The 25,971-nt window shown below is 36.0% G+C and overlaps 5 protein-coding genes and 1 non-coding gene across 9 annotated transcripts; 3 read left to right on the forward strand and 3 right to left on the reverse strand.

Moving 5' to 3' along the window:
• Positions 1-81: 81 nt before the first annotated feature.
• Positions 82-555, forward strand: LOC125594941. Its single transcript, XM_048770934.1, has one exon. The coding sequence runs from the start codon at positions 140-142 to the stop codon at positions 452-454; it is 315 nt and encodes a 104-aa protein (XP_048626891.1). The 5' UTR covers positions 82-139; the 3' UTR covers positions 455-555.
• A 781-nt stretch (positions 556-1,336) lies between these two features.
• Positions 1,337-3,130, reverse strand: LOC106385673 (NADP-dependent alkenal double bond reductase P2-like). Its single transcript, XM_013825579.3, has 5 exons — positions 2,852-3,130; positions 2,561-2,735; positions 2,224-2,390; positions 1,973-2,055; positions 1,337-1,863 (listed from the first exon to the last, which is right to left on the reverse strand). Exons 1-5 carry the CDS (start codon positions 3,068-3,070, stop codon positions 1,485-1,487), a joined length of 1,023 nt encoding a protein of 340 aa, XP_013681033.2. The 5' UTR covers positions 3,071-3,130; the 3' UTR covers positions 1,337-1,484.
• Positions 3,131-4,587: 1,457 nt separating this feature from the next.
• On the forward strand, positions 4,588-12,645 carry LOC106386252 (protein EXPORTIN 1A-like). Its single transcript, XM_048770943.1, has 32 exons — positions 4,588-4,856; positions 5,199-5,315; positions 5,721-5,813; positions 5,895-5,966; positions 6,103-6,210; positions 6,278-6,360; positions 6,503-6,641; positions 6,757-6,825; positions 6,910-6,987; positions 7,160-7,222; positions 7,313-7,357; positions 7,497-7,604; positions 7,720-7,818; positions 7,959-8,129; positions 8,277-8,336; positions 8,563-8,673; positions 8,898-8,995; positions 9,110-9,218; positions 9,457-9,522; positions 9,611-9,709; positions 9,789-9,869; positions 9,943-10,032; positions 10,173-10,258; positions 10,386-10,466; positions 10,562-10,744; positions 10,883-10,949; positions 11,148-11,258; positions 11,384-11,491; positions 11,571-11,708; positions 11,808-11,945; positions 12,043-12,147; positions 12,227-12,645. The coding sequence occupies exons 1-32, from the start codon at positions 4,758-4,760 to the stop codon at positions 12,347-12,349; spliced, it is 3,198 nt and encodes a 1,065-aa protein (XP_048626900.1). The 5' UTR covers positions 4,588-4,757; the 3' UTR covers positions 12,350-12,645.
• A 241-nt stretch (positions 12,646-12,886) lies between these two features.
• Positions 12,887-14,112, reverse strand: LOC111198420. The gene is made up of 5 exons (XR_007327177.1): positions 14,062-14,112; positions 13,902-13,946; positions 13,472-13,513; positions 13,245-13,265; positions 12,887-13,158 (listed from the first exon to the last, which is right to left on the reverse strand). It is a non-coding gene; the product is annotated as a serine/threonine-protein phosphatase 4 regulatory subunit 2 (transcript).
• A 6,046-nt stretch (positions 14,113-20,158) lies between these two features.
• Positions 20,159-22,796, forward strand: LOC106383438. The gene is made up of 6 exons (XM_048764903.1): positions 20,159-20,239; positions 20,522-20,716; positions 20,838-20,922; positions 21,030-21,270; positions 21,396-21,528; positions 21,610-22,796. The coding sequence occupies exons 1-6, from the start codon at positions 20,159-20,161 to the stop codon at positions 21,826-21,828; spliced, it is 954 nt and encodes a 317-aa protein (XP_048620860.1). The 3' UTR covers positions 21,829-22,796.
• A 277-nt stretch (positions 22,797-23,073) lies between these two features.
• On the reverse strand, positions 23,074-25,922 carry LOC106386254. 4 transcript variants are annotated; one of them, XR_007330067.1, is made up of 7 exons: positions 25,531-25,922; positions 25,320-25,451; positions 25,002-25,216; positions 23,768-24,803; positions 23,531-23,671; positions 23,233-23,447; positions 23,074-23,133 (listed from the first exon to the last, which is right to left on the reverse strand). XR_007330067.1 is itself a non-coding variant. In XM_022698717.2 (4 exons), exons 1-3 carry the CDS (start codon positions 24,110-24,112, stop codon positions 23,250-23,252), a joined length of 684 nt encoding a protein of 227 aa, XP_022554438.2. In that variant the 5' UTR covers positions 24,113-24,193; the 3' UTR covers positions 23,074-23,133; positions 23,233-23,249. The 4 variants fall into 4 exon arrangements, 2 of the variants coding, with proteins under 2 accessions (XP_022554438.2, XP_048626927.1); XR_007330068.1 differs by having other exon boundaries at positions 23,233-23,473; XM_022698717.2 differs by lacking the exons at positions 25,002-25,216; positions 25,320-25,451; positions 25,531-25,922 and having other exon boundaries at positions 23,768-24,193.
• Positions 25,923-25,971: the final 49 nt, after the last annotated feature.

Consider the following 25,971-nt stretch of genomic DNA (forward strand, 5'->3'; position numbering starts at 1 on the left):
AAACTATACTAAAATGGGCCTTAAGGACCTTGTTGGGCCTGAATTAGGTTTATTGAGTCGTTATAACTTTTGGAAGAAGCTGCAACATGCCTTCACCATCTTGAATTAATCAAATTGAGATTTCGTTGGGCGATCGAAAATGGCAAGTGAAGGAGCGAAGGATCCATGGAAAGGAGAAGAGTGGGGGACGAGTGAGAATCAGGATCAGAATCAGAAGAAGCAGAAGAAGCCAAGTGGTGGTGTGAAAATGGTGGCGAGAGCGAGAAAGCAGATGCCAAGGGGACTCGAAGACAAGTACGAAGCTTACTTCCTGCCGCGAAAGCCATGGCCAAAGGCTCTTGCCTTCTATGGAAGCTTCATCCTTGGTGGGATCGGTGCTGGTATGCTTATAGAAACTTGGATCAACAAAAAGGTCAAAGAAGATGGCGGAGTCATTTGGGAATTCGATAAATGAAGAGAATGCGATTCAAGTCTTCAGATGTTTCTGGGGTTTTTGTTTTAAATTTGTTGTAATAAGCAAACACAGTTTATCTATAGACAAAAGACTCTGGCTTGTTTCGGAACTAAGGGGTGGTCTTGATAACTTGTTTCCAACTGAGACGCATTTAAGTTGTTCGACGAAATGCTTCCTTCGGCAAAATTTTATAAACTGTTTCTTACGTAGTACCGACGAAAGCAAATATGATGAACCCACCAATGTCTTCTGTAAACTTTAGCAACACAACTATTTCAACGGTTTGGCATCATCACTACCGACACAGCTTTTGATTTCTCTCAAACTCTTGTATACGGAACCACAAACTCCAAGAAGTATGAATATTTGTGAAAGTGGCGTTAAACCTTTGAATAAGTATTCGTTTGTAGGTAATGAGCCAGAGCCCAGAGGTTGTATAGTGCTTTCAGCATCTGCATATTGTTCTGTGGGATCATTCAACATGACAACATGCTGCCGTGGTCTCATGTTCAAGATCACTGTTTGTTTAGCGGTAGGTTTAGTCTTTCATTTGAGTGTGAATATAGAAGAAATGGTTAGTATCTCTTTGGGGTAGCATTAAGATCGTTGTCTTCCTTGTAGTTGAATGCAACATGAGATCCAAACTTGTTCTTGAATGCGGGAAGAGTGACAGAGAAGCAAGCTAAACCAACTGTTTATAAAAAAAAAGAGCTTACAAAGAATATAATCTTCTCAAAAACATACAGAGAAGCAAGCTAAACCAACGGTTTTTATATTGCAATGCAGACAAATCAAGCCGAAATTAGTTGCACAAGCAAAATTTTCTGAGCTATTAAGTGCGATGGAAGTAACGTGGTAAACAGGATGCTGGAAAGGTGATAATGTTCAAAACCATACCAAACAAATTCAATTATTACTTTTAATTTGATTTTGTCTTACAGAAACAACAAAGGAGAAGAAGAGAAGCTGTCTTTGTATGGATAAATATTCTTAGTTACTCCAAAACACAACATTATTAAAATCTTTCTTTTCACTCACGAGCAACCACAACAACTTGCTTCCCAACGTTCTTACCATAGAAGAGTCCCACAAGAGCTTCAGGACCTTTCTCGAGTCCTTCAGCTACATCTTCCACGTACGCTATCTTCTCTTCTTTGATGCACGGAATCACAAACTCCAGAAACTTTGAGTACTTGTCGAAGAAATCAAAGACTACAAAGCCTTGAATGCGGATTCTTTTGTAGATTATGCTGGTTAGGTTGTGTACACCTTCTTGGTCCTCAAGATTGTACTGTGAGATCATTCCACATACAGAAATACGACCGTGCATGTTCATGTTTAAGAGCACTGCGTCTAGCATTTTGCCTCCTACGTTCTCAAAGTATATGTCAATGCCTTTGGGAAAACACCTAAGGAGAAAAAAAGCAAAAAGAGAATTTCTCATGCATTAGTAAAAGAGGAGTTGATATAAGATATATATAGACATCAAATGCTTAGAAAATAATTGGGTTATTGAACCTTTTCAGGGCAGCACCAAGGTCTTGTTCTTCCTTGTAGTTAAATGCATCATCAAACCCAAACTTGTTTTTGAGGAGATCAACCTAATAATCCCCAAAAAAATAGAAGCAAAAGGGTTAGTCAAACTCTTGAAGTAACACAAGACACAAGGAAATAAAACAAGAAATGATACGGGACTTGAACCAATCCACTTATTGATAGTTTGGTTTTAAATTGAAATTTCATTAAACTGATGATCACTAATGTCTCACCTTTTCTGTACTTCCAGCACTTCCAACAACATAACAACCCATCATTTTAGCAAACTGTCCCACGAGCTGACCAACCGCACCAGATGCAGCCGATACATAGACGGTCTCACCTTTCTTAGGGGAACATACTTCATGAAATCCAGCATAGGCAGTCATACCAGGCATACCTGTGAGGGAGAGAGAAAGAGCCATAAAGGAGAGTATATATCAAAGACATAGTACACATGGTTATAAAGTTCCAACTTCATGATCTATGTCTGAACCCAAGACTCACTCTTCGGACACTACCAAATGATTCCTTACAACAAAAAACAGGAGCAAGGCCGAGATAACATACCGAGAAGTCCAGTGTAGTAGGATAATGGAACATCGGTGTCATGGATCTTGAAATGCATTTCAGGAGTAACAACACTGTACTCCTCCCACCCAACGATTCCCCAAAGTAAGTCACCTTGTTTGTAACCTGGATGCCCAGACTCTATCACTCTAGACACTCCAAACCCTAAGATCGGCTACACCAAAAACACATAATGTAGGAGCATTCAACACGAGATAGATAGAGATACTATAACACTTATGTATCATTGGCATATAGTTTATTAACAAACAAGTAGAGTTAACGTTGTACCTTGCCGGGAGTGAAAGCTTGAGCAAGAGCAAAAGCAGAAGGCTTCCCCATGCGACTCCTCATGTAAGGATCACATGACAGGTAGAGATTCTTCACCAGGACCGAGTTAGACCCCTCCGGAAGCCTAAGCTCGACGGTGGTGGTAGTGATCTCAAAATCAGACTCCTTAGGGAAACCACTCACGTAGTCTCTTAGTATGACCTGCTTGTTCGTCGCCATCTTTCCGTTTCTATAATTCACTTCTTAGTTCGAGGGGTTGTTGGTTACTTTCTTGGAGGACTCGACTTGCTTGCTTTTATAGTGGCTTCTCGCGTAGCTGTGATGCAAACAGAGCCACAATTGTTTCAAGTATGACGTCATTGCTGATTCACCACCTTCTATTCTGAGTGTGAAGACGGTCATGCTTTCCATTTTGATAGAGATTTATTTCCTTTTTACATTTATTTTTCAGCTTAAGTTTCTCACAAATGATTTTGGAAAGAATATATTTGAATTGCAAGATATTTTGTATTTTTATTCCTTTGCAATGACATTATCTGCAGTATACTTTGTACCTGTCATAAAATATTTATTTATGGATTGAAATAAAATTATTTGATAAAAAAAGGAGGTGGTTAATAAAAAAAGATCGAGGATGAGGATTTGATAGTGTAACAATTATTGGGAGCAAAACAAAGTGTTCATAAAACATACATAATACTGTTTTGAGAGTCCTTCATATCGATTTGTACAACAAAGTGTTTAATTTTCCAGCTCCATTCAAAAATAGAGCCATGTGACCCATACAACAAGCCCCGGTTCGGAATAGAAAAGAACATGCAACAGGGACAAAGGCTCTACACAACTGCATTCAATTGCAACACAGCCCAACTGAAAATAGAATCTTGGAAACACGAATAACCTACTAAGTGTGGGTGTAAATATCTTTGAGATCATTAGCCAACCAATCGGACTAAATGATAGCTGCAAGATTATTCACAATAAAACGATTTGTTACAAGACCTCCAGCTTCAGCTGCTACTTAATTAGAGGACAAATGTTAACGTCGTGAAGTACAAGTTTGATCAGCAAAACTTCAGTAAGTTATTTGCTTACCTGGTAATAACAGCCCACATAGAGCAGCAATGCAACTACATCAACAAGAAGAATGAGACAATATGCCTGGCATTTAAAATATCAAGTGAAGAAACTGTAAGCATTGAATTCAGTAGATTTTGATCAAGTTCACTAAGAAAAGACAAAGGATATGAAAGTAGAGGACATCTCAAACCACCAAAAATTAACCTCCTTCCAAGTCTTTCATAACCTTTAATTTGCTAATTCCATAATCACTACTATAAATAACCGTTATTATTATATAAAATAAGTAATCTAGTTTGTCTAACGATTATAACTTGAAGTCAACTTTTTGCAAATACTTGGTTGTTTTCTGTAAATGAAAGCCATTTACATTATTGTTTACAAAATAATTATGTATCACAACACTTCCCACAAATTAATATTTTTATATATAAAAGATTATTTACAATATAAACTCTTAAACAATGGTCTTAAGAAAATAGCAGAAAAATCTTTGATAAATAAGTAACTTTTAAATTTCAAAGTTTAAAATTGTAAATAATTAGGAAAGTAATAACATAGTTTAAAGAGGAGGGAAAAAAAGTTAAAATAAAAAATTACTCGAGGAAAATAAATTTCAAAGTCACTCTCGTCTGCGTCAATTTTAAGCTGTCTCCGAGAACTCTCTCTCTCTATATAGGCTCCCTCCTTTTCCGCTCTGCTCTCTCTCTCTCTCTAGATTTTCAGATTTTGTCTCCTCCGTTACTCTCCTCTTAGGGTTCTCTTCTCACACACTCACTGTTAACAGTCGAAACACTCTACCGCGACTTTGCCTCATCTCCCCGCCATGGCGGCCGAGAAGCTAAGAGACTTGAGCCAGCCGATTGACGTCGGCGTGCTCGATGCCACTGTTTCCGCCTTCTTCGTTACCGGATCTAAGGAAGAGGTTGTTCAATTTATTCCTTGTTCGTCGGAAAATTGAATGGATTTAACGAACGATAGCTTAATTTTGCGTGTAGTCTTCTCGATTTGGCTTAAGAGAGTTCGATTTAGTTGCTCATTAGGTTGCTTTGGTGATAGATTATTGAAGTCATATTTGAAATTCGAGTAAATATCTTGAGTTATCTATGTACTACCAACACTTGAGAAGAGAAGTGAAGGCTTGTTATGATTGTTTACTCTTTTGATGATTGAATCCCATAGTAATGCGCGTCAATGTCGACCTTCATCTCATTTGCATCTGATTTTTTACATTGAATTAATCCACATTGCTCCCAAACATGTACAGAGAGCTGCTGCCGATCAGATTCTGCGGGATTTGCAAGCTAATCCTGACATGTGGCTTCAAGTTGTACACATTCTTCAGAACACAAAGAGCATGGATACTAAGTTCTTTGCCCTTCAGGTTAGTTTCGTCACTCTTGTATTATAACCTTCTGGCCTTTTTTACATTAGCTACTTTGACGGATGTAATGCACGTAGTGTTGTTAGATGTTGTATACCAAACAATATAAAGATCAGTTGCGAACAATTAAGTTGTTAGGGTCTGGGATCTGTTGATTATACGAGTTGCTCTCAGCATTTTTCGTATAGGATATGAAATTAACTCTCTGGATTTTAGTTTTTAGTTGATCAACCCAATCTATTTATTTTAGAGAAAAGTTGGCTTAGAAATACGGTTATTTAGAATGGTTATTGCTTGAAAAATCTTTGGCATATTTTATGCTCTAATAGAAGTATAGTACTGTTAATTAAAACTCTACTTTTAAGATACGTGACAAAGATATATGCTTTTGGGATTTGCTATCAGGTTCTAGAAGGTGTTATAAAGTACAGATGGAATGCACTACCTGTTGAACAACGAGATGGAATGAAAAATTACATCTCGGAGGTCATTGTACAGGTATATATACTTCTGGAGGCCTTGGGTTGTTCCCTGGATTAAAATTTTGGAAGCTATGCTAACAATGATATTGCCTTGCAGCTCTCCAGTAACGAAGCATCTTTCAGATCGGAAAGGCTCTATGTCAACAAGCTCAATGTTATCTTGGTTCAGGTATCTGCAATAATTTCCATTGCATTTGCTTTAGTTGTTGTTAGTCAGTTTCGTTTATGCTTACAACCGCTAGCTCATCCCACCCCATTGACCTTTTTAATATTCTGGCATAACATATATTTTGATACATTCACAGATAGTGAAGCATGATTGGCCGGCAAAGTGGACAAGCTTCATTCCCGATCTAGTTGCGGCTGCTAAAACCAGCGAAACTATCTGCGAAAATTGCATGATCATTTTGAAAGTAAGTATACTTACATGATTCTGTCATCAGTTCTCACTGGAAACAATAACACTTCTTCCTTTGTCAGCTCCTAAGCGAAGAGGTTTTTGATTTCTCAAGAGGAGAAATGACTCAGCAGAAGATAAAAGAGCTGAAACAATCTCTAAACAGGTATGCCAGACTTTGGGAGAATCTTATATTTAGTCTGTGAAATATTAGTTCTTCAAACTCTATTTAAGTATCTTGAATATGTAAGTTAAGTGACGTCGGATCTATCATTTTTATTTATATATTGGTACTTTTTTATGTGCAGCGAGTTTAAACTCATTCACGAGTTATGCCTCTATGTCCTCTCAGCTTCTCAAAGACAGGATCTTATACGCTCAACACTCTCTGCGTTGCATGCCTATCTTTCATGGATTCCGTTAGGCTATATTTTTGAGTCTCCTTTGGTAATATACTTAAACCAGAAAGATATTGATGTTAATACACTTAAAATAAGATAGATATTGGTGTTGATTGGTACCACAATTATGTTGTTCTGATATCTGCTCCGGTTGCTTACAGCTTGAGACCCTCCTTAAATTCTTTCCTGTGCCAGCATATAGGAATCTCACGCTTCAATGCCTGACCGAGGTACTTCATAATTTTTGTTCAGCTTTCTTATTGCTAATTGAATGCGTTATTTAATTTTCTGTTGGTTTGAACTTTTTCTGACAGGTTGCAGCTCTCAACTTCGGAGATTTTTACAATGTGCAATATGTCAAGATGTACACCATGTTTATAGGGCAGCTGCAGGTATATGAGTTATCTTCTTGTGTTGCTTCTATTTGTATTATCATTTTTTTTTGTCCATTGACATCCCGATTCTTCTAGTTTCATTTGTAGTAAGTGAATGTAGTAACTTGGTCTACTCTATGCTTGTCTTGGCTTCTTGCCTGATGATCTATACTTGTTTCCATGTTTGCAGACCATTCTTCCACCAAGTACAAATATCCCTGAGGCATATTCAAGCGGAAGTGATGAAGAACAAGTTAGTATTTTTTGTTCATCTGGTTTCGAGGCAGCCCGTTGATTTGAATAACTTATCAAGGTTATGACTGCGTTTCTATGTCACCTTTAGGCATTTATCCAGAACCTGGCACTTTTTTTCACTTCGTTTTTCAAGGTAAAGCTTTTTCTTTGTTTGAGTTAGATATCTTGTCTTTCGGTTACTGGAATTCTGCTTTGTGTTTTAATGCTTCCAGCACTCATCATCTATTTCTAAACTATTTAGTTTTTTTTGTACAACTCTTATTTTTATGCAGTTTCATATACGAGTCTTGGAATCAGCGCCAGATACCGTTTCCTTATTACTTACGGGTCTCGAATATCTCATCAATATATCATATGTTGATGACACTGAAGTCTTTAAGGTATGTAAATTGCTGTTAATACAGTTGTATATTTTATTTTCCCCTTAGTAATTCTTTTATGCGCTTTGCCCGCCATCTGAAAATGACAATTTTTGCTTGCGTGTGGATTGAGCAGGTCTGTTTGGACTACTGGAACACGTTGGTGTTGGAGCTGTTTGATGCACATCATAATTCTGATAACCCTGCAGCAAGTATAAACCTGATGGGATTGCAGGTAGGATTGATTCCTTAGAGTAATACGGATTAAAAATTTATATTCGTAAGATTGAAGGGTTGATAGTCTAGTTGTATATAGTATTTGTTGGATTTTCTTTGCTTAATTTGGGTTACTACCTTTTATTTGCATATTCCCAGATGGCTCAAGTCCTGCAACGGCGTCAACTTTATTCTAATCCAATGTCCAAACTAAGAGGGTTAATGATCAACCGCATGGCGAAGCCTGAAGAAGTGCTTATTGTTGAAGATGAAAATGGGAATATCGTCCGTGAAACTTTGAAGGACAATGATGTTCTTGTCCAGTATAAGGTACTAAATTCTTGTCCAGTTCATATTACTCTTCTTTAGGTTAGATATATATACTAGCAGTGCCATGAATTCAGTGAAATATTCTAATTCAACTCGTTGGTTATCCTTTTTGATGTATTATCCATTTTTATTTTTCTAAAATTGCAGATAATGCGGGAGACATTAATCTATCTCTCACATCTTGACCACGATGATACTGAAAAGCAGGTACAGTGTGACCTTGATGATTATGGTGTGTGCACATTGATTTGTGAAATATTGAGGATTAGCAGCTAGGGGAAGGGGTGTTTACGGATGAGATTTTCTTTAGTAGTATCCTAAATTTAGAAATTTAAACATTGACATGTTATTAGCTATGAGTTCTTATGTAGCTGTCTTTTAGTCTGTTTCATGCTGTTGTGCTGATGTGAACATCTGATTGTCCCTTTAAAAGATGTTGAGGAAGCTAACCAAACAATTAAGCGGGGAGGAATGGGCATGGAACACTTTGAATACACTATGCTGGGCTATTGGGTCTATTTCTGGATCTATGGCAGAAGATCAGGTAAATTTTGTTACTTGAGCTCAGACTGTTTCCTTTTCACATATATGGAATTATTTATACAGTTCGTTTCCATCGATTTGCTAGTATACCTTAATTTTTTTGAAGATATCTTATTCAAAAAGATTGGCAGTGTGAAATTTAGTCTTAATTGTTTTCTGGGACGGTGTTCAACCTTTTGGTGCTGTGCCAACTGATGATTTGAGTTCCATGTTTTCTTTTCTCAGGAAAACAGATTTTTGGTCATGGTCATTCGAGATTTGTTAAATTTATGTGAGATTACCAAGGGAAAAGACAATAAAGCCGTCATTGCTAGCAACATTATGTAAGTTTGGTCCTTCATATTCTGCTGAATTTCTTCCTGGTTGTTGAACTTCTATTCTGTGGTATATTCTATTTCTCTCAAGGCCGCACTAGATTTATGCATACTTAACTGCAGGTATGTCGTCGGTCAGTATCCAAGGTTTTTAAGGGCCCATTGGAAGTTTCTGAAAACAGTTGTGAATAAGCTGTTTGAGTTTATGCATGAGACGCATCCTGGTGTTCAGGTACCGCTCCCAAACTCTAAATTTTCTGGAATACGTTTAGTTATTCAGGTGGAAGTTCGTATTAGAAATGTATTATTAGCTGTTAAAGTCGGAGAATAAGGTTTATATAAGCTCTTGAATGCAAATGAATGCTCATCTTCTCAAGCTAGCATCTGGCTCTTTTTTATTCCAAGTGTTCTCGCATCAAATTTGCTCCTTTCTATGTAGAGATGCCTAAATACTTACTTTTGCGTTTCAGGACATGGCGTGTGATACGTTCTTGAAAATAGTTCAGAAGTGCAAGCGTAAATTTGTTATTGTTCAGGTTTGTATCATTATGTTCAATTCACCTTTCTTATCCTTCCATTGTCTTCTGAATGAGCTCCTAGTTATATAGTTCATTGTGCTTCCAGGTTGGAGAGAGGGAACCATTTGTATCTGAACTTCTATCTGGCCTTGCATCCACTGTTCAAGATCTTGAGCCTCATCAGATTCACTCATTTTATGAATCTGTAAATTTTCCAGATGTGTTTTTAGTTTGCCAATCAGAGTTATATCTGTGTTGGGATTTCATGGTTTTTCTGTCTCTAGGTTGGTAATATGATCCATGCAGAATCAGATCCTCTGAAGAGAGATGAATATCTACGGAGGTTGATGGAACTCCCAAACGAGGTACGTTATTTAAAAATGTGGCTGCTAAACTTTTGTACGTAGCTGGCTAAAAATGTTCCGTTTTATAATGTAGAAATGGGCAGAAATCATAGGACAGGCACGCCATAGTGTAGAAGTCCTCAAGGATCCAGTTGTGATACGTACAGTGCTTAATATTCTACAGGTCTGATTTCTTACTTATTCCTCATAATGCATTATTATATCAAATCATGTGATCTTTATAGTCGAGTTTGTGTATCTGCTGGTGTTTAGATAAATGATTTTACTGCAGGGTGTAACTATTTCCATGTGTTTACCATGCAGACGAACACTAGTGCTGCTACTTCACTAGGAACGGACTTCTTATCCCAAATTTCCTTAATATTTTTAGATATGCTGAACGTATACAGGTAAATCCATGATACATCATTCTAGCCTTTAATAGTTGACGTATCTTTCTTGTATTATTTTAGTTGGAAAGCTCATTGAGTTATTTCCATGTCTTTTAATGTTATCTTTTCTCCATGGCTGCACCAGAATGTACAGTGAGCTTGTGTCAACCAGCATTACTGATGGGGGCCCATATGCGTCCAAGACATCTTTTGTAAAACTTTTAAGGTTTGTTTTGTTGTATGCGTCAGATACACAAGGCTCTTGATGCCCACTATTTGACAAACTGGAATAACTATATATTGTAATGCTTTGCTGTACAGATCTGTTAAGAGGGAAACCCTTAAGCTGATAGAAACCTTCTTAGACAAAGCCGAAGACCAACCGCACATAGGGAAACAATTTGTGTCTCCAATGATGGAGTATGTACTTGCCGACTATGCGAGGAATGTGCCTGATGCTAGGGAATCAGAAGTTCTTTCACTTTTTGCAACGATTATAAACAAGTACGCCTCTAATTGTTTAATGTGTGCCGTAGTAGTTAAGGATGTGTACATTCTGCTTAGTTCCGGATTGATTCCTTCCTAATCATCAAATGATCTATGAATACAAGGTCTGATTCGTAATTTGATTTGTTCTTTTAGGTACAAGGCAACAATGTTAGATGACGTGCCAAACATATTTGAAGCTGTTTTCCAGTGTACATTGGAGGTAATAGAATTTAGGGACCTTGTTCTTTGTTACTCGCACTACATCTGTTAATATAAACGAGGAGACTTGGCACTTTCACTATGGTGAAGGACTTGAAGTAGTTTAGAGTTAATCTTGTTTTCACACACCTTTGATTCTTAGTTGAAATTGGGTGGGTCTTATTGAATGTACACTTCTCATTTTCTCATCCTTTTGCAGATGATAACTAAGAACTTCGAAGATTATCCGGAACACCGCCTCAAGTTTTTCTCATTACTCCGTGCTATTGCTACATTTTGTTTCCCTGCCTTGATAAAGTTGTCAAGTCAGGTATGTGAATATGTTTTTGCATTTATATTTTTCCTTCGTGTGATTTAAAGAGCTTAAGGCCTTTTATCCAAGTCTTCTCTCATTATTCAGAGATTTTCCGTACTGTTTTGTTATTTTTGCATCAGCAACTGAAGCTAGTGATGGATTCAATTATCTGGGCATTTAGACATACTGAGAGAAACATCGCTGAAACTGGGCTTAATCTTTTGCTTGAGATGCTGAAGAACTTTCAGGTTTGGTGTTTGTTTCCCTTGTTTTAGCTCTCTGTGGTTGTGTGGCACCTGGTCTAACATTTTCCTCTGAATTTGACAGCAATCTGCGTTTTGTAATCAATTCTTCCGGTCATACTTCATACAAATAGAGCAAGAAATATTTGCTGTGTTGACTGATACCTTCCATAAGCCTGGCTTCAAGCTGCATGTGCTGGTGCTCCAGCATCTGTTTTGCCTGGTAATACCTTCTCTTCTCTCCCATCTTATCTTATTGTTGCCGTTACTGGAAATGGGTAGTTCTATACGCTTAGAGGTCTCTGTTGTTTATAAAATTCAGGTTGAGAGCGGTGCTTTAACTGAACCTTTGTGGGATACTGCAACCGTACCTTATCCCTATCCGAACAACGCTGCCTTTGTTCGTGAATACACCATTAAGCTATTGAGCTCTTCATTCCCAAACATGACTGCAGCAGAGGTAAGTACAAAAATTATAACCAGTAGATTTGCTTTGTTTGTTCAAGATTCCTCGTGTTTCTCGAAGTCTGATATTGAATATCAATTAATATATACAGGTCACACAATTTGTGAATGGACTCTACGAGTCGAGAAATGACCCGTCTGAATTCAAGAAAAACATTCGCGACTTCCTTGTGCAGTCCAAGGAATTTTCTGCTCAGGTTATATTATTAATTCACTTCATTCATTCAATTGCTATTAAAAAGAACTCAAGACTAATTTGTTGAATCCAACTTTCAGGATAACAAGGATTTGTATGCTGAGGAAGCAGCAGCGCAGAGAGAGCAAGAGCGTCAAAGAATGCTTTCGATTCCTGGGCTTGTTGCTCCTAATGAGATTCAAGACGAGATGGTCGACTCCTAAAGTAAGGCTGCAACAAGAAGAAAGTTTTACCGTTTTGGAATGAGTGGAGAGTTGAGGAGAGACTTTTCTGTGCCGCCATGTTTTTGGAGCCTTTCTAATTTGATTTTGAGAATTGGAAAAGCAAGAAAACAGATAATTTATGCGGGTAAATCAGTGGCTTGTTTGGTTAATTAATATTGGTTTTAATGTAGATTTTAAAGATGGTTGGATTATTTTACTCGAGTGATACGTGTTTTAGGTACAAGACATTGTTTAATTCTATTGTTGCTACCATTAATAGAAAGAAGTTGTTCTTTCTTGTTTGTCCAATGCCCTTTTCAATTAAAAATGTTAACAGCATCCGACAACGGACAATCCTTTGAAATAGTTTCGTTCAAACGCTGTCTCTCTGAGGCATACGGTTCAAGGCAACCGTGAATCTCCCTCCTCTGCAGCCATTGAATCCGATGATGGTTCTGCAGCAGCATGACAAATCAATATGATAAACAAAACATGTCCAAGATTTAATTATTTAAATGAGTAGACAAAATCAGGTACTTAACTGATTTCGCTTGGCTTCTCACTCGCTGTCGTCGTCATTGTTTCTGATGGTTCATCGATTGTTTCCATGTCAATAGTCATTGCGTCATCAACATCTGCTTCTTCTTCTTCTACCTCTGTCATTATCTCATCCTTGTCACCTCCCACCACTGCTTCAATTCCATTTGGCTGTGTCCCGTTTTTGTGCCTTCCGTTGCTGCGTTTGCTTCCTCAGTGGGTTGTGATTGCGGTTCCGTACTGATGGATAGCATAGAAGTAACCAACAGATTCTGCAAAGAATCGGAAAAGTTTCTACATTATCAATGAAGATGTATCAAATATAAACATCACAAAGGTAATGATCTCAAATACGAACCTTTTCTAATGCAAGAGCAAGGTAGAAACAAAATCTACCGGGGTCAAAATGATATACATATAAACTTATTGAAAGATTTACAACAATCGAGTGGGTCAAACCATTAAAAATGAACCAAGTAATCAGTGTGTGGTTACAGTTATATGCCTATACTCAATAAAATTTTAGAATTGACATGGGTCAGTTGACCCACGTGGTTCTTCATTGGCTCCGCCACTGAGAGCAAGCTTTGAGAGCTTTGGGTAGATACTCCTTGCAGCCAAAAGGATCTGTTGAACACAAATAAATCAACATGCTGTGTGGTTATAAACTTCTAAACAAATAAGAGAGGACTATCATATGATACATGCATGGCATGTTTTGAAAATTACAACTTTGACAAGAGTTGCAAATGGCTAACTTATATCTCCTGGTTTACTCAGATGAGTTTAAACTTATAAACATAGAGCAATCAGGATATATCATAAGTTCAAAGAACTAAGTTGGTTTAGGAATCGATGAGGATGGAGGGCAACAGAGTGAAACTATGGAGTCAACTGATTCTTTGTCTTTACACTAGCACGCAAGCGACTTTGTTTTATTAACTCATGCCGAGCTAACAAAAACATGGTATCTCCGACATTGAAGTAACCACAGTCAGTAGATGCACCTAGTTACCTCACAGAGTCTCTGCAGTGTAAATGGAGGAGACCTTCGTCGAAACTAAGAAGAGCTGTGAAACAAGACAAATAAAAGCGAAACAGAATTTAACAAAAGGTCAATGGGTAAAAAAAGTAACAAATGAGTAGATAGTTAGACCTTCATCCAATCGACTAACCAGCTCTAGGTATGTTTCTCCTAGAGCTTCCTTTTGTTGTTTGTCCGTCATCTTTGTCTCGGGATATTCTGACAGAACCTTTACAGCGCACCCATATAGATAGTTAGATATGAGACCCTAGAACCTATAGATACTCAGAAAGAAACCCACTCATCAATAATATTATTATTTAACTCTATGCAACAATACAAAAACGGTAAGGATAAAGATAAGATGCCAGTTTTAAGTAGATAACATAACCAAACCATGGCTACTGAAAGCTAGCTATTAAAAAGGTGGCATTTACCAGAACTTCCCGGAAGATGCTACTTCTTCTAATGTGCCCTTTACTTCTTCCTCAGACAACATTTCTGCCTTCTCCAAAGCTCCTCTGCAAAAGAAGACCAATCTGTTTTGAGAACGTACAATGAAATGAGTCACAAACAAACAAACAAACAAACAAACAAACAAACGAAAAATCTTGGAAGAGAATCACCAACACCAAGGTATAGCAACCAAAAACTAAGAAAACAAATTATGAGGCTCACACACAGAGCCACCAGTGAAAAGCTAGAAGCAAGAACTCGTAACCTCATCTTGCAACAAACAAGCCTGATTGTGAAGCAAATGTAAACCTGATTATTGTTCTAGAAGCATTATCCTAAATAGACATACACAAGATCATGGGGCCAGCATAGAAAGCTTAAATCAGATCTAAACTCTAATCACAAACAAACCGGAGTAAACATCAGAAGCGTGGAGAGGTATAACTCGTCGATTCGAATCTCAGATACACAAGAAACCAAACTCTCAAGTACACTATGTGAACTAGCACTAACGTATAGAGAAGAAGAGGTCGAGAGACTAGCGAAGGAAAGGAAACATACACGACGCGAGGAATGCCGTCATCGGGAGGAGGATCGACGGAGGAAGTGTTGGGAGCTTCACGATCCGATGGGAATTGGAGGGAAAGTTTTTATTTCGCTGAGACCCGACCCGAATCCAATCCGATTCGACCCGATCGATGTTCATTGTTATGCTCGAATTAATATGAAGACGAAAGGTGATTAAAAAAATTAATTCGAGAATTTTAATTTGTCTTCTTTGCCATGGTCAAAATAATATTACTGTAAGATTTTTTATCTACAGTAAGCGTTCAATTCTGTATGAATTACATTTTTCTTTCTCGTCTGTTAAACTAGTACCCAACGGTTCAGTCAAACTGAAAGAAACCTGCGCTGGCAAAAAAAAGACCCATGTTTCTCTTGTAAATAAACCATAATTTTACTTGTATATTAAAAAAAAAAACTCATTTTTACTGATAGAGACGTTTATGAGTGTGGCCGCCTGCTACTTTTGGCCTTACTATAGATTACTGAATATTTGATTCTTTTTTTTTCCCGGTTAAAACTGAATATTTGATTTTAGTTTGCTATGATGACCTATATGTTTCTCTCTCATTCTCTGTCTATACATTATAATAGTCTCCGTATATATTATAATTCTCCTACTCTCTCACTTTCACTTTCTATATATTATAACTGTAAGATATAAGAATTACGTTGTTTAAATTTATATTTCAAATTAATTATAATTTGGGTTGGTTGTTCAGTTGAAAACTGTGTTGAATTTAACAAATTAAAAAGTACAAAACAAACTTTTGAAATCATTTAGAAAAACCTAAATTGTGCATACCAAACTAAAACAAATTAGGTTCTGTCCGCGAGGTATATAACCAATGGTGGATTTAGAGATAATATTTATCCAGTGCAAAATTATAAACATAGTTTAATATCTTTATAAATTTAAAATTCCAACAAGAAATTATCAAATTTGTGTATAAAGTTACAATAATTTTTATAAGGGTTTATTTGCCAAATAACCAAAAGAGTGTAATTAGATTTTTAGTGAAAAGTTAGAGAGAGGTAGGAAGAGAAATGAAGAAATAGGGGGTATTTTTGGTTAGAGAGTACATTTGTGCTTTTTGTATATATATATATAGGAGGTAATTTCCCTTTTTAAAAATCTATTGTGTGTGCAGCTACCCCTCCTACTTTATACATAAATTCACCACTGGGTATGACTGCCTACCAGAGAAGAGAATTCATTAATCTCTAGTTAGAATGTTTTCTTTGTTAGGGCTCTAAATCTCTAGTAGGTCTCAATCGAATCATTTATCAGGCTACTAATTACACAAATGCAACACAAATAGCTCGTGGAAATAGTTGAATCTAGTCTATAACTAAGATTTTAGGCCAGTGAATTCTATATAAACACTACGTAACTTGCGTTCATAACAATTCTATAACGTTTAAAGTACCAAAGCAGAGGATGTTACTTGTTACCTGCTTCAACTTGCTGGCTTATTATGACGGTTGAATTTGTAAGGTGTTTTGTGATCTTTTTTTTGTCGACAAGCTAAGCATTTTGTGTGTTTCAAAACAAGTCAATATGTTTTACGGAGATTTTCATTTCGTTTTTAACAGAAAAATTATGTTGAATAATAGAAAAGAACATGAAAATTATAATTTAAAACTACGAGTTATAGCCTACAAAAAGAAATATAAACTGATCCGAAAGGAAATACAAAGGGGTTCGATGGGATTGTATTTTCATAAACCATTCAATTTCGCTAAGACCGGCAAAAAAAAAGTTAAACTTTTAAATTGTTATTGAATTTATTATAGATGATTAATCAGGTAAGCTAATTAAGAGAAACAGATTATTCTATGTGTATCATATTACATAAACAGACACTTGATATTTATGAATACCAATCAGGCAACAAGTCGTCAACGGTAATAAAAAATTTGTTTAAATATATATATTCTGATCAGTTTTGTTTTAACATATATATATAGTCTCATGGCATTGGTATTTAAGGAGTTAAAAAGAAAACAACTGTTTTGGTTAGGGTTTAGTATATTAATTTTATGAAATTAGGGTTTGAGATTTGAATTTTAAGGTTTAGGTTTAGAACTTGTTATTAATGTGAAAAGCATATCACATGCTTTCATTAGTTTTATAGTATTATTATCGTATGTTGTTGATCAAGAGAATCGAAAGGAGAGTATTCTGGGAACTTATTTTCTGTTTAGTAGTAAAGTATGGAAATTAAAAAACACATCACAGAGCTAATTTAAATTGAATTAAAAAGTGGAATTAGATAATACAAGAAAAAACTAAGGGAGAAAAAGGACTTTACACTCTCTCTCTCCACACTAGTCTTTGCTCATTTTCCCTACATGCATGCATCCGTACGTAAATACCTTGGTAAATACTCTTACAACGATAGAGCTCTTTTTCAATTGTCGTATTAAATGATACAGCTCCTTTTGATCATATATAGAAAACAAATCAAATACTTATTACGTTGTTAACCTGCTGGGCAATTTGGCCTTTTTAAGGATTCCCGTAGAAAAAAGTAATGATTTCTTTGTCAAAAAAAAAAAGTAATGATTTCTTTTTATCTTGAATTTCGGGTTTCCTCCTCTTTTGTCTCTCCTACCGAGACTTTCTTGCGAACACATTACTGTATCCCAGTTAAAAATAAAACACATATACTGTATAATATCGTACAATATATTCGTCTGCGACGATCATTTAATGAAAAGGTTCGACATAACATGCAATCAGAATGACGGACACTCCAGCCATTTGTTATCTCCTATAGTCTTACATTTTTGAGTGACAAAAATATAGGTTTTGACACACCACAATTTTGCAAAAGTTAAACTGATAGATGAGTTAACAAAATTAATATTACAGGCTTTTTTTTTTTTTGTAACTAAAAAAAAATTAATTAAAAACACCCTATTGGTGAATTGATCCCGGTACCTCATAAGAGGTTGACAACATCAAACACCAATAGACCACAACGTCTTTTTGACTAATATTACAGGCTTCTTCTTCATTTTTACGGGGAATGTCTTCAATCAAACTAAAAAGTCCCATCGTCGACATCCGATCCATGTATCCGTTTTTTTAGAAAAAATATTTTCCAAAAAAAAATACGCTTTTTATTATAACCCTCCAGAAATAATAGACATGTGTATATATATACAAATGTATTTGGCTACATGTAAACAAATGATGATCAATAGGTAAAATAAAATTTTACCAAACTAGAGGAAGATAACTATATATTTGGTATGAAGGCGAAAAAATAATTTGTTAGGCGAATTATTTGGTACGGAACTACGGATATCTATATTTAAGAAGAACAAGCCAACACATATTCGAGACAAACAATGCAAAAGGATTAAAGGATCATTTGATCTGGCATAAAGAGCAAAGAGACAAAGCGCCAACTCCATACCACCTCCGCTCAGACCAAGGACATAAACCCTCCATAACCCCTCCACATCGACGATTCATCAACATTATTTCAGATTATGAATATTAACAATCTAAAATATAAAGTCTATATAATTTGTTGGTCACTAATGAAGGTTCTTTTACTTGAATGTAAATAACCATTTTGCACGAATATTAACTATTCAAGAGGTATAATAGCTAGGTTATAAATGCAACTCGAGTTCTTTCCACTAGTATGAATTTCAAATTTGTTGCAAGTTATAATTTTTGAGTTATTTTTGTCAGTTGTTACATTTAAAACAGGATATATATATCGATTTCATAAACTGTAATAAAAATGAACCGTTGTAGCATTAACTTTATATAAAAGATTATTTATCAAAAAAAAGTTGTATACATAGTTTTGGCATGTGAGCAGTGCGCCAGTGTCGTACACATTAGTAGTCTTTTCCCCTGCAGTAAGGATTGGCTATGAGCTGCCTTTTTTACCTTTATCCAAAGATCGAGATGTTCAATTTTTTCTTCCATTTAATTGATTTAAACTGTATAAAAAATCCTTACGGTAGAAGAATTTTATATACTTTTAGAAATCCTCATCATGTACTAAGTTATCCAGCCCATTAATTTAAATGCTTACATTTTACATATGCGCAGTGGCCTATAAATTTGAACTAGAATTGCAAAACAATATTATACTTTTCGAAAAGATAACTTAAAAACAGAAAATATACTATTAAATTTTTTACTTAGCTACTGCAAGAAACTATAATAGACTAACTTTAAATTAAGAAGAATTATAATCCGTTGTCATAATACCCCCATGTTAGAAACACAAGTCACAGATTTGAACTTTCACAAGGAAAAGATAAGACATTTCTTATTTTCACTCCACAGTTGTCTAGACACAAGTTCTAGTCTTTAAACTCTAAGCAGAGAAGCAACATCAAAAAAGAGAAATCAATCCATGAGATATTACAATGATGAACGTGTACATTTAGAGATATATAATATATTAAAGTTTGATAGCAAATATTTTCTTGTGTGGAAATTATCTACAGAGTATACCAAGAAGATACTTACAATTTTCATGTTACCTCAATTTACAAATAAATAAGATGTAATCACAAAAATAAACCCTAAAAATACACTTGTAAAGTTGTAATATATATTTTTAATTATGAAACCGACGATGACGTCACCAGTTTTGTAAGCGGGTAACTTTTAACAAAAAATAAAATAAAGTAATTAATTGACACTAAACAGAGATATTTGTTTAACAATCCACGTGTCCATGTCCATCTCGCTTCAGTCCATACCTCATTAGTACACACTCTCCCACAAAGATAAATTTGGGTTTGTCATTACTCATTTCTTCAAAAAAGTTAGGGTTCCAACTTCCAAGGTTCGCTCCCAAACCTCTTTTCCTCTTAAAAAAATCTGTGTTTCTTAGATTCTTCAAAATTTGGGTCTTAAACCTCTCTCTGCTTCACTAACTTTTTGCTTGTTACGGTGTTAAAACTTCCTGCTTTTTGGGTCTTCGTCTTTGGATAAACAGCTTTAGCTGAAAGCCTGAGTAGACATTTTCAAGTTGATTTACGTTTCTTCGAAAATCTGGTTATATAACTTTTATTTTGAAAAGTTCTGAAAAATAAGGTTGGAAGTTTGAATATCGAAGATTTATTAAAAAAAAAATTAATCCTTGGTGTGTTCCTAAGTTTTGGATCTCTTCAACATGAAAAATATAATATGTTTAATTTGGGTATATCATAATGTGTTTTTTTTTCCTGTGTATGTCAAGAACATGGACAGTGATAGAGGAGGATTTGGTGATATCGGTGGGGGTATAGGCGCTGGGGGTCAACAAGACAAGGGCCAAATTAAGGTTAGAATTTGTATAAAGAAAAAAACTGGGTCAAACATGTTTTCTTGTGCGCTTTTGATAGAATCGGTTGATCTGACATTTTGTTGATTTGACATTTTCGCATGAAAATGGGTTTCTATTTAAATCTTGTGCATATAGTTTTACTCTTTACAAAAATCTTTATGTTTCCGAATGTCTTGATCGTACTTCTTCGTTTTTACTTGCTACGTTAAAAGAAATTAAATATGTTTACTTCGAATATCATCATAATAATATGATTTTTATTGTTTTGTGTGGTCCAAGCGGATGGACAGTGATAGCGAGGACGTTGATGGTGTAGGAGGGTGTGGCGGTGCCGGTGGTGGTATAGGCGCCGGAGGTATTGGTGCTGGAGGAAACCGAGGCAAGAAAGGTTTAAATCCGTATAAGCATCTGGCGGCAGATATAAGAAAAGAACGTCTTCCCCCACAAGATGATTTGCCTCCTCCACCACTAAGGGTAACATAAAACCCAAATCTTAATCTAATGTGTAGTTTTTTGTTTTAAATAAAACCCTAATCTTATCGTTGTTTTCTAACTATATTAATGTTATCTTTGTTACATTGATACTTTTTATTAGGTTTTCGCCGATGGGAGCCAGCTCCTTTTTGATTGGCGTCGGATACACCCATCTTTGCTTTCTCGTATTGTTTGTCAAATCACGGGTATTAAAAAATCTTCATACCAGTTTTATTCGGTATAGTCATATCAATGTCAAATCTTATCCTAGTGTTAATTTTGAAGTTTTTTTGTAATTTATTTTAAATGTCAGATATCTGCTGGGCTCTGGTTCTTGGTGGGATTCTTCAGTTCGTCTTTAATAAGGACCGTGGTCACATTAATCGGCACAAAGAATTTGATATAGACGGTTTTTCAAAAAAGGTGAAATTCGGAGATAAAGGATATGATCATCGTAACAATGTTGATGGAAGTTACATGGCTGTGGGATCATTAAAAAGTGCAATGAACCATGTGCTTTCTGAAGGAATAGAGAAAAAGAATGACAAGATCAGGTAATTCATCTAACAATCCACTTGATCTATATATATATATTATGTATGATTATTTTTTTTCTATTATACATTTTACTATCGATATATTGATTCGTGAGAAATTGGTTTTGTTTGTAGAAAGAGAGGACATTTAAGTTAAAGGGGTCTTTTCGTTCAGTGAATGGTGCAACTCCACAATACATCACTGAATTGATGGAAGCTAAGGGTCCGGTTGGTTTGACGCTTGACTTGACCACTCCGCTTTCAAACCTTGGAGATGTAAGTTTTTTAATATTTTGGATATCACGCATACATCACGAATTCACTTGGCAATAAACTAAAGTATCAATTTGGTTTCAGGGAATTTACAGGGTTCCCAAGCCAGTAGAAGGAATCAAGAGGCACGTAGTCATGATCGTGGCACATGGATTAACCTTAACGGAAGAAATCTTCTTTGAGGTGCAAAACACGTGGGGGACAGATTGGGGAGTCAATGGACATGGGAGGATCATCATCACTGGATCTACAGATGACGTTTTTTACCTGGATGAGATTATTGAGAAGAAAAAGAAGAAGTAGAGTAAAGTCAATCTGCATGAGTTGTTTATCTGTTAGATCACCATGAAAAACTTGTTTCATTTTACTCCTTTTCTATTAATGTATGTTTTGAACTTATGAAATCCAACCCACTGTCTTTATGAACAAGATGGGATAGTTGTTTAAGAAACTAATATTCATCAAAATCTAATCAACAGCCTAATTTTATATCTTTCTATGTACTTCCTATTTATTATGCATAATTTTCCATATATCATTCATTATGCATCAATTTTCTATATAGGATAAACCTCTAGGTTCACCAATCAATATGATTTCATTATTTCAAATTTGATATATTCTAAAAAAAGAAACAAAATATGTTCAAGTTATATTATGTTTTTAAAATAAAATGGTAAAACATAATAGTAACAGAAAAAATAATTTTAACGTCGTCAGCAAAATACTAATCCCTAATCCCTAACCCTAAATGTTAAACATTAAACATTTGGTAAACCCTAAACCTGTAGATAAATCATAAACTCTAAATCAAAAACACTAAACACTAAAATCCTAAATTTTTGAGTGTTTTTTATTTAGAGTTTAAGATTTTATCCAAGTATTTAAGGTTTAAAGATTTGAATTTAGGGTTTAATTTTTTTCTGACAACGCAAGGCTCGATGGAATTGAGGTTCGATGTAATTGACCCGCCGTATGTTGGACTTCCCCCAACTTACTTAGTGACCTGAATGCCAAGTATGGTCCGTAATAATCTATCTTCCGGAGCATACGAGGATACTTTCGCCACTTGAAAGTCTTTTTCACTTATTATTACTCTTTTCGTGGTAAAAATATTTTTTTTTGTAATTACTACTATTTTTATTTAATTTTTTACATAATATAACTTGATAATATTATGTTTTGTTTTATAAAAAATATCAAGAACCCAAAAATAAGTCTATGTTTTATATTCTGGTTGAGGACCTTCTAGATATATACACGAGAGATCCCCGAATTATTAGTCCACAACTCCACATAGACTTAAATTTACTAATCAACAAGCTAACATGTAAACAACAGTTTAATCGCGATTTTGTTATGACAGTAATAATCTCCAATCAACGCGCTAGTGTGGAATGAACGTATACTCTAAAATAAACATTAAACATAATAGAGCAACCATTACTAAAATCCATCATTATACAATACAACATAAAGGTAGGGCCATAAGTTTGAACGCCAAATTAAAAAAAAAAAAAAAAAACTAAATCCACATGAGGACTCATGAAACTTGTAACTCGAAAGCCTTATTTTGATCTAAATCTTCCTCTAGAAGAGCACCATACCCTGCAATGGTTAAGGTCGAATGATTAGAAATATACTTATAAACAAAGCACTCTATGTATACGTAACTTTCCCACAAAAATTGACAACATAAATAATTACCTAATGCAAGTCACAGATTAGGATATGCTAGAGGCTGGCCTGCAGAGAATGGGGAAGGGAGGTTTTCTGCCTCCTGCAAAATCCATGGCCTTGGCTTGATACTCCACGAGAGGACCATTGGGATACTCCCGAGCCATAAAGGTAATGTAGAGCTTATACCCACCTCCTGGTTTTAGATTGCCTCTCACAACGCTTACAACTTCCACAGACGAACGCTAAGTACAAAACACACACACACATCCTACCTGTAAGTAAAAAAAAAAGGTTCGAAATTTGATCAGAACAGTACTCTACTCACATTCTGCTCGTTGAGTTTCTTAACACACAGGGAAGCAATATTTGCCAAATATTGCCTCCTAGTCACGTTTGTCGTGTCTGACCAAGGACCTTCCAGATCTATAATGGGGTAGATGGATCTGAATGGATCTTCAAAAAACCCCTAAAACAAAAAAAAAAAAAACGAAAAGGTTAAAAAATATTTAGAGTCATTTCATTCATTATGTGGATAACAAGAAAGAGGGAATCATAACATTACCCTACTCTTAAAGGCCTTGGTTTTATAGTCGCGGAAGTCTTGGTACGCCTTGTCGTCGGGGAAACCTTCACGGCCGTCAGCATCGAATTCCAATTCGTAACCATCGTAACTGTCCTTATCCCACTCCGGTTCCGGATCTTGCAAGTTTGAATAGTTGATTGTCGGAGAGTCATCCTTTTCTTCGTCGGTACTCCATAAGAATGGGTTATTGCTATCGCTATCGCTATCGCCTTCGTCTTCCATGCATGTGTCGTCTTCATCTTCGATCTTCGGCTTTTTTGAGACAGAAGAGTCAGATTCCTCCTCAGTCGCAGCTCTTTTCGTCCCCAAATCGTCGCTTAACATCGTCGCTGGAGAATCGATCAAACCCTAGATATCTCTCTCTCTCTCTCTCGCAACACACAAATTGGGAATAATGAAACGGTATGTGTCCTTATATCTCTCTCTCTGTCTATTTGCGCACGTGACTCGGTCGGAAGATTATTTGGGCCAGTGAGCAATTATATGGGCCATACCTGATACAAGCCCCATAGTAATTTTACAGCCCCCGTTTATTTAAAAATAGCACAGGTTTTCTTTGTAACAAGTTTTTGTTATTAGCAGGTATCAAAGCAGTCACTACGAAAATCACCATCTCTTAAGTAATTTTGTTGGGGAAAGAATCATCCTCTCATGGTGAATTGGATACTTGTATATATTGTAGACTCATTTAGACCAAGCTTGGACATTGGATCATGCTGCGATGAGAGCTTTCATTGTATATTCTGGTGATGAAAAATTGCATCATGCGAAGACCTTCCAAATGCATAAGATAATGTCCCAAATTCTTTAGTCCAATTAAACAGAAACTTATTATTCAACAACCCAACGTTATGTGAGTTATATAAACATCTGTTTTATGATGACCATGTTATCTGACAGTAAACATCTCCCAAAAGATATAGCTAACATTTAAGACAAACCCTAAATCCACCTCGGACTCAGCTTACTTATAACTGGAAAACATCATTTCAATCACCTTGATCTTGGTGTTCCGCTAAAACCAGCAACACAACAGACAAATTTTGCAATGATTAGGTTGAAGATTTAAAATTCAAAAGGACAATCATCCCATAATTAAGAAAATCACTTTCTGTTCACATCCATTCCTCCAATAAAATTGAAAAAGCTCATAAGATATTCCAAACAAACTACTAAGTAATTACACTGAGAATAAATGATTATACATAAATACCTAATGCAAGTCATAGATTAGGATACGCTAGAGGCTGGTCTGCAGAGAATGGGAAATGGAGGTATTTTGTGTCCTGCATAATCCACTGCCTTGGCTTGATACTCCAGGAGAGGACCATCCGGATACTCTCGGGCCATAAAAGTGATGTAGAGCTTCCACCCACCTCCTGGTTTTAGATTGCCTCTCACAATGCTTACAACTTCCACAGACATACCCTAAGTAAGTAAAACACACACAAACACACATCCTAACTGTAAGTATCATATCAAATTACAGAAGAAAAAAAAAAGGTTTATATTTGCATTGATGAGTACAAACCTTCTCCTCGTTGAGTTTCTTAACACAGAGGGAAGCAATATCTGTCAAATATTGCCTCTTAGTGGTGGTTGTCCAGAGATCGTCCAGATCTCTAATGGGGTAGATGGATCTGAATGGATCTTCTAAAAACCCCTAAAAAAATCAAAATTCAAAAAATCAAAGAGTCATTTCATTCAGTGGATGGATAACAAAAAGGCTTTGGTTACTTTACCCTATTCTCAAAGGCCTTGGTTTTATACTCGCGGAACTCTTGGTACGCCTTGTCGCTGGAGAAACCTTCACGGCCGTCAGGATCGAATTTCAATTCGTAGCCATCGTAACTGTCCTTATCCCACTCCGGTTCCGGATCTTGCATGTTTGAATAGTTGATTGTCGGAGATCTCACGACGTCACCATCGTCTTCTGCGTCGACACTCCATAAGCCTTCGTTATCGCTATCGCTTTCTTCTTCCATGCTTGTGTCGTCTTCGTCTTCGATCTTTGGTTTTTTAGAGACAGAAGCGTCAGATTCCACCTCCGTCGAAGCTCGTTTCACCGACACATCGTCGCCTTTCATCGTTGCCGTAGAATGGAACAAACCCTAGAAATATCTCTCTAACACACAAATTGACTAGGGAGAAGGCAGATGACAATATTAAAATGATACTCTTGA

The sequence above is a fragment of the Brassica napus genome, chromosome A3 (assembly GCF_020379485.1).
Source record: "Brassica napus cultivar Da-Ae chromosome A3, Da-Ae, whole genome shotgun sequence".
Taxonomy (NCBI): domain Eukaryota; kingdom Viridiplantae; phylum Streptophyta; class Magnoliopsida; order Brassicales; family Brassicaceae; genus Brassica; species Brassica napus.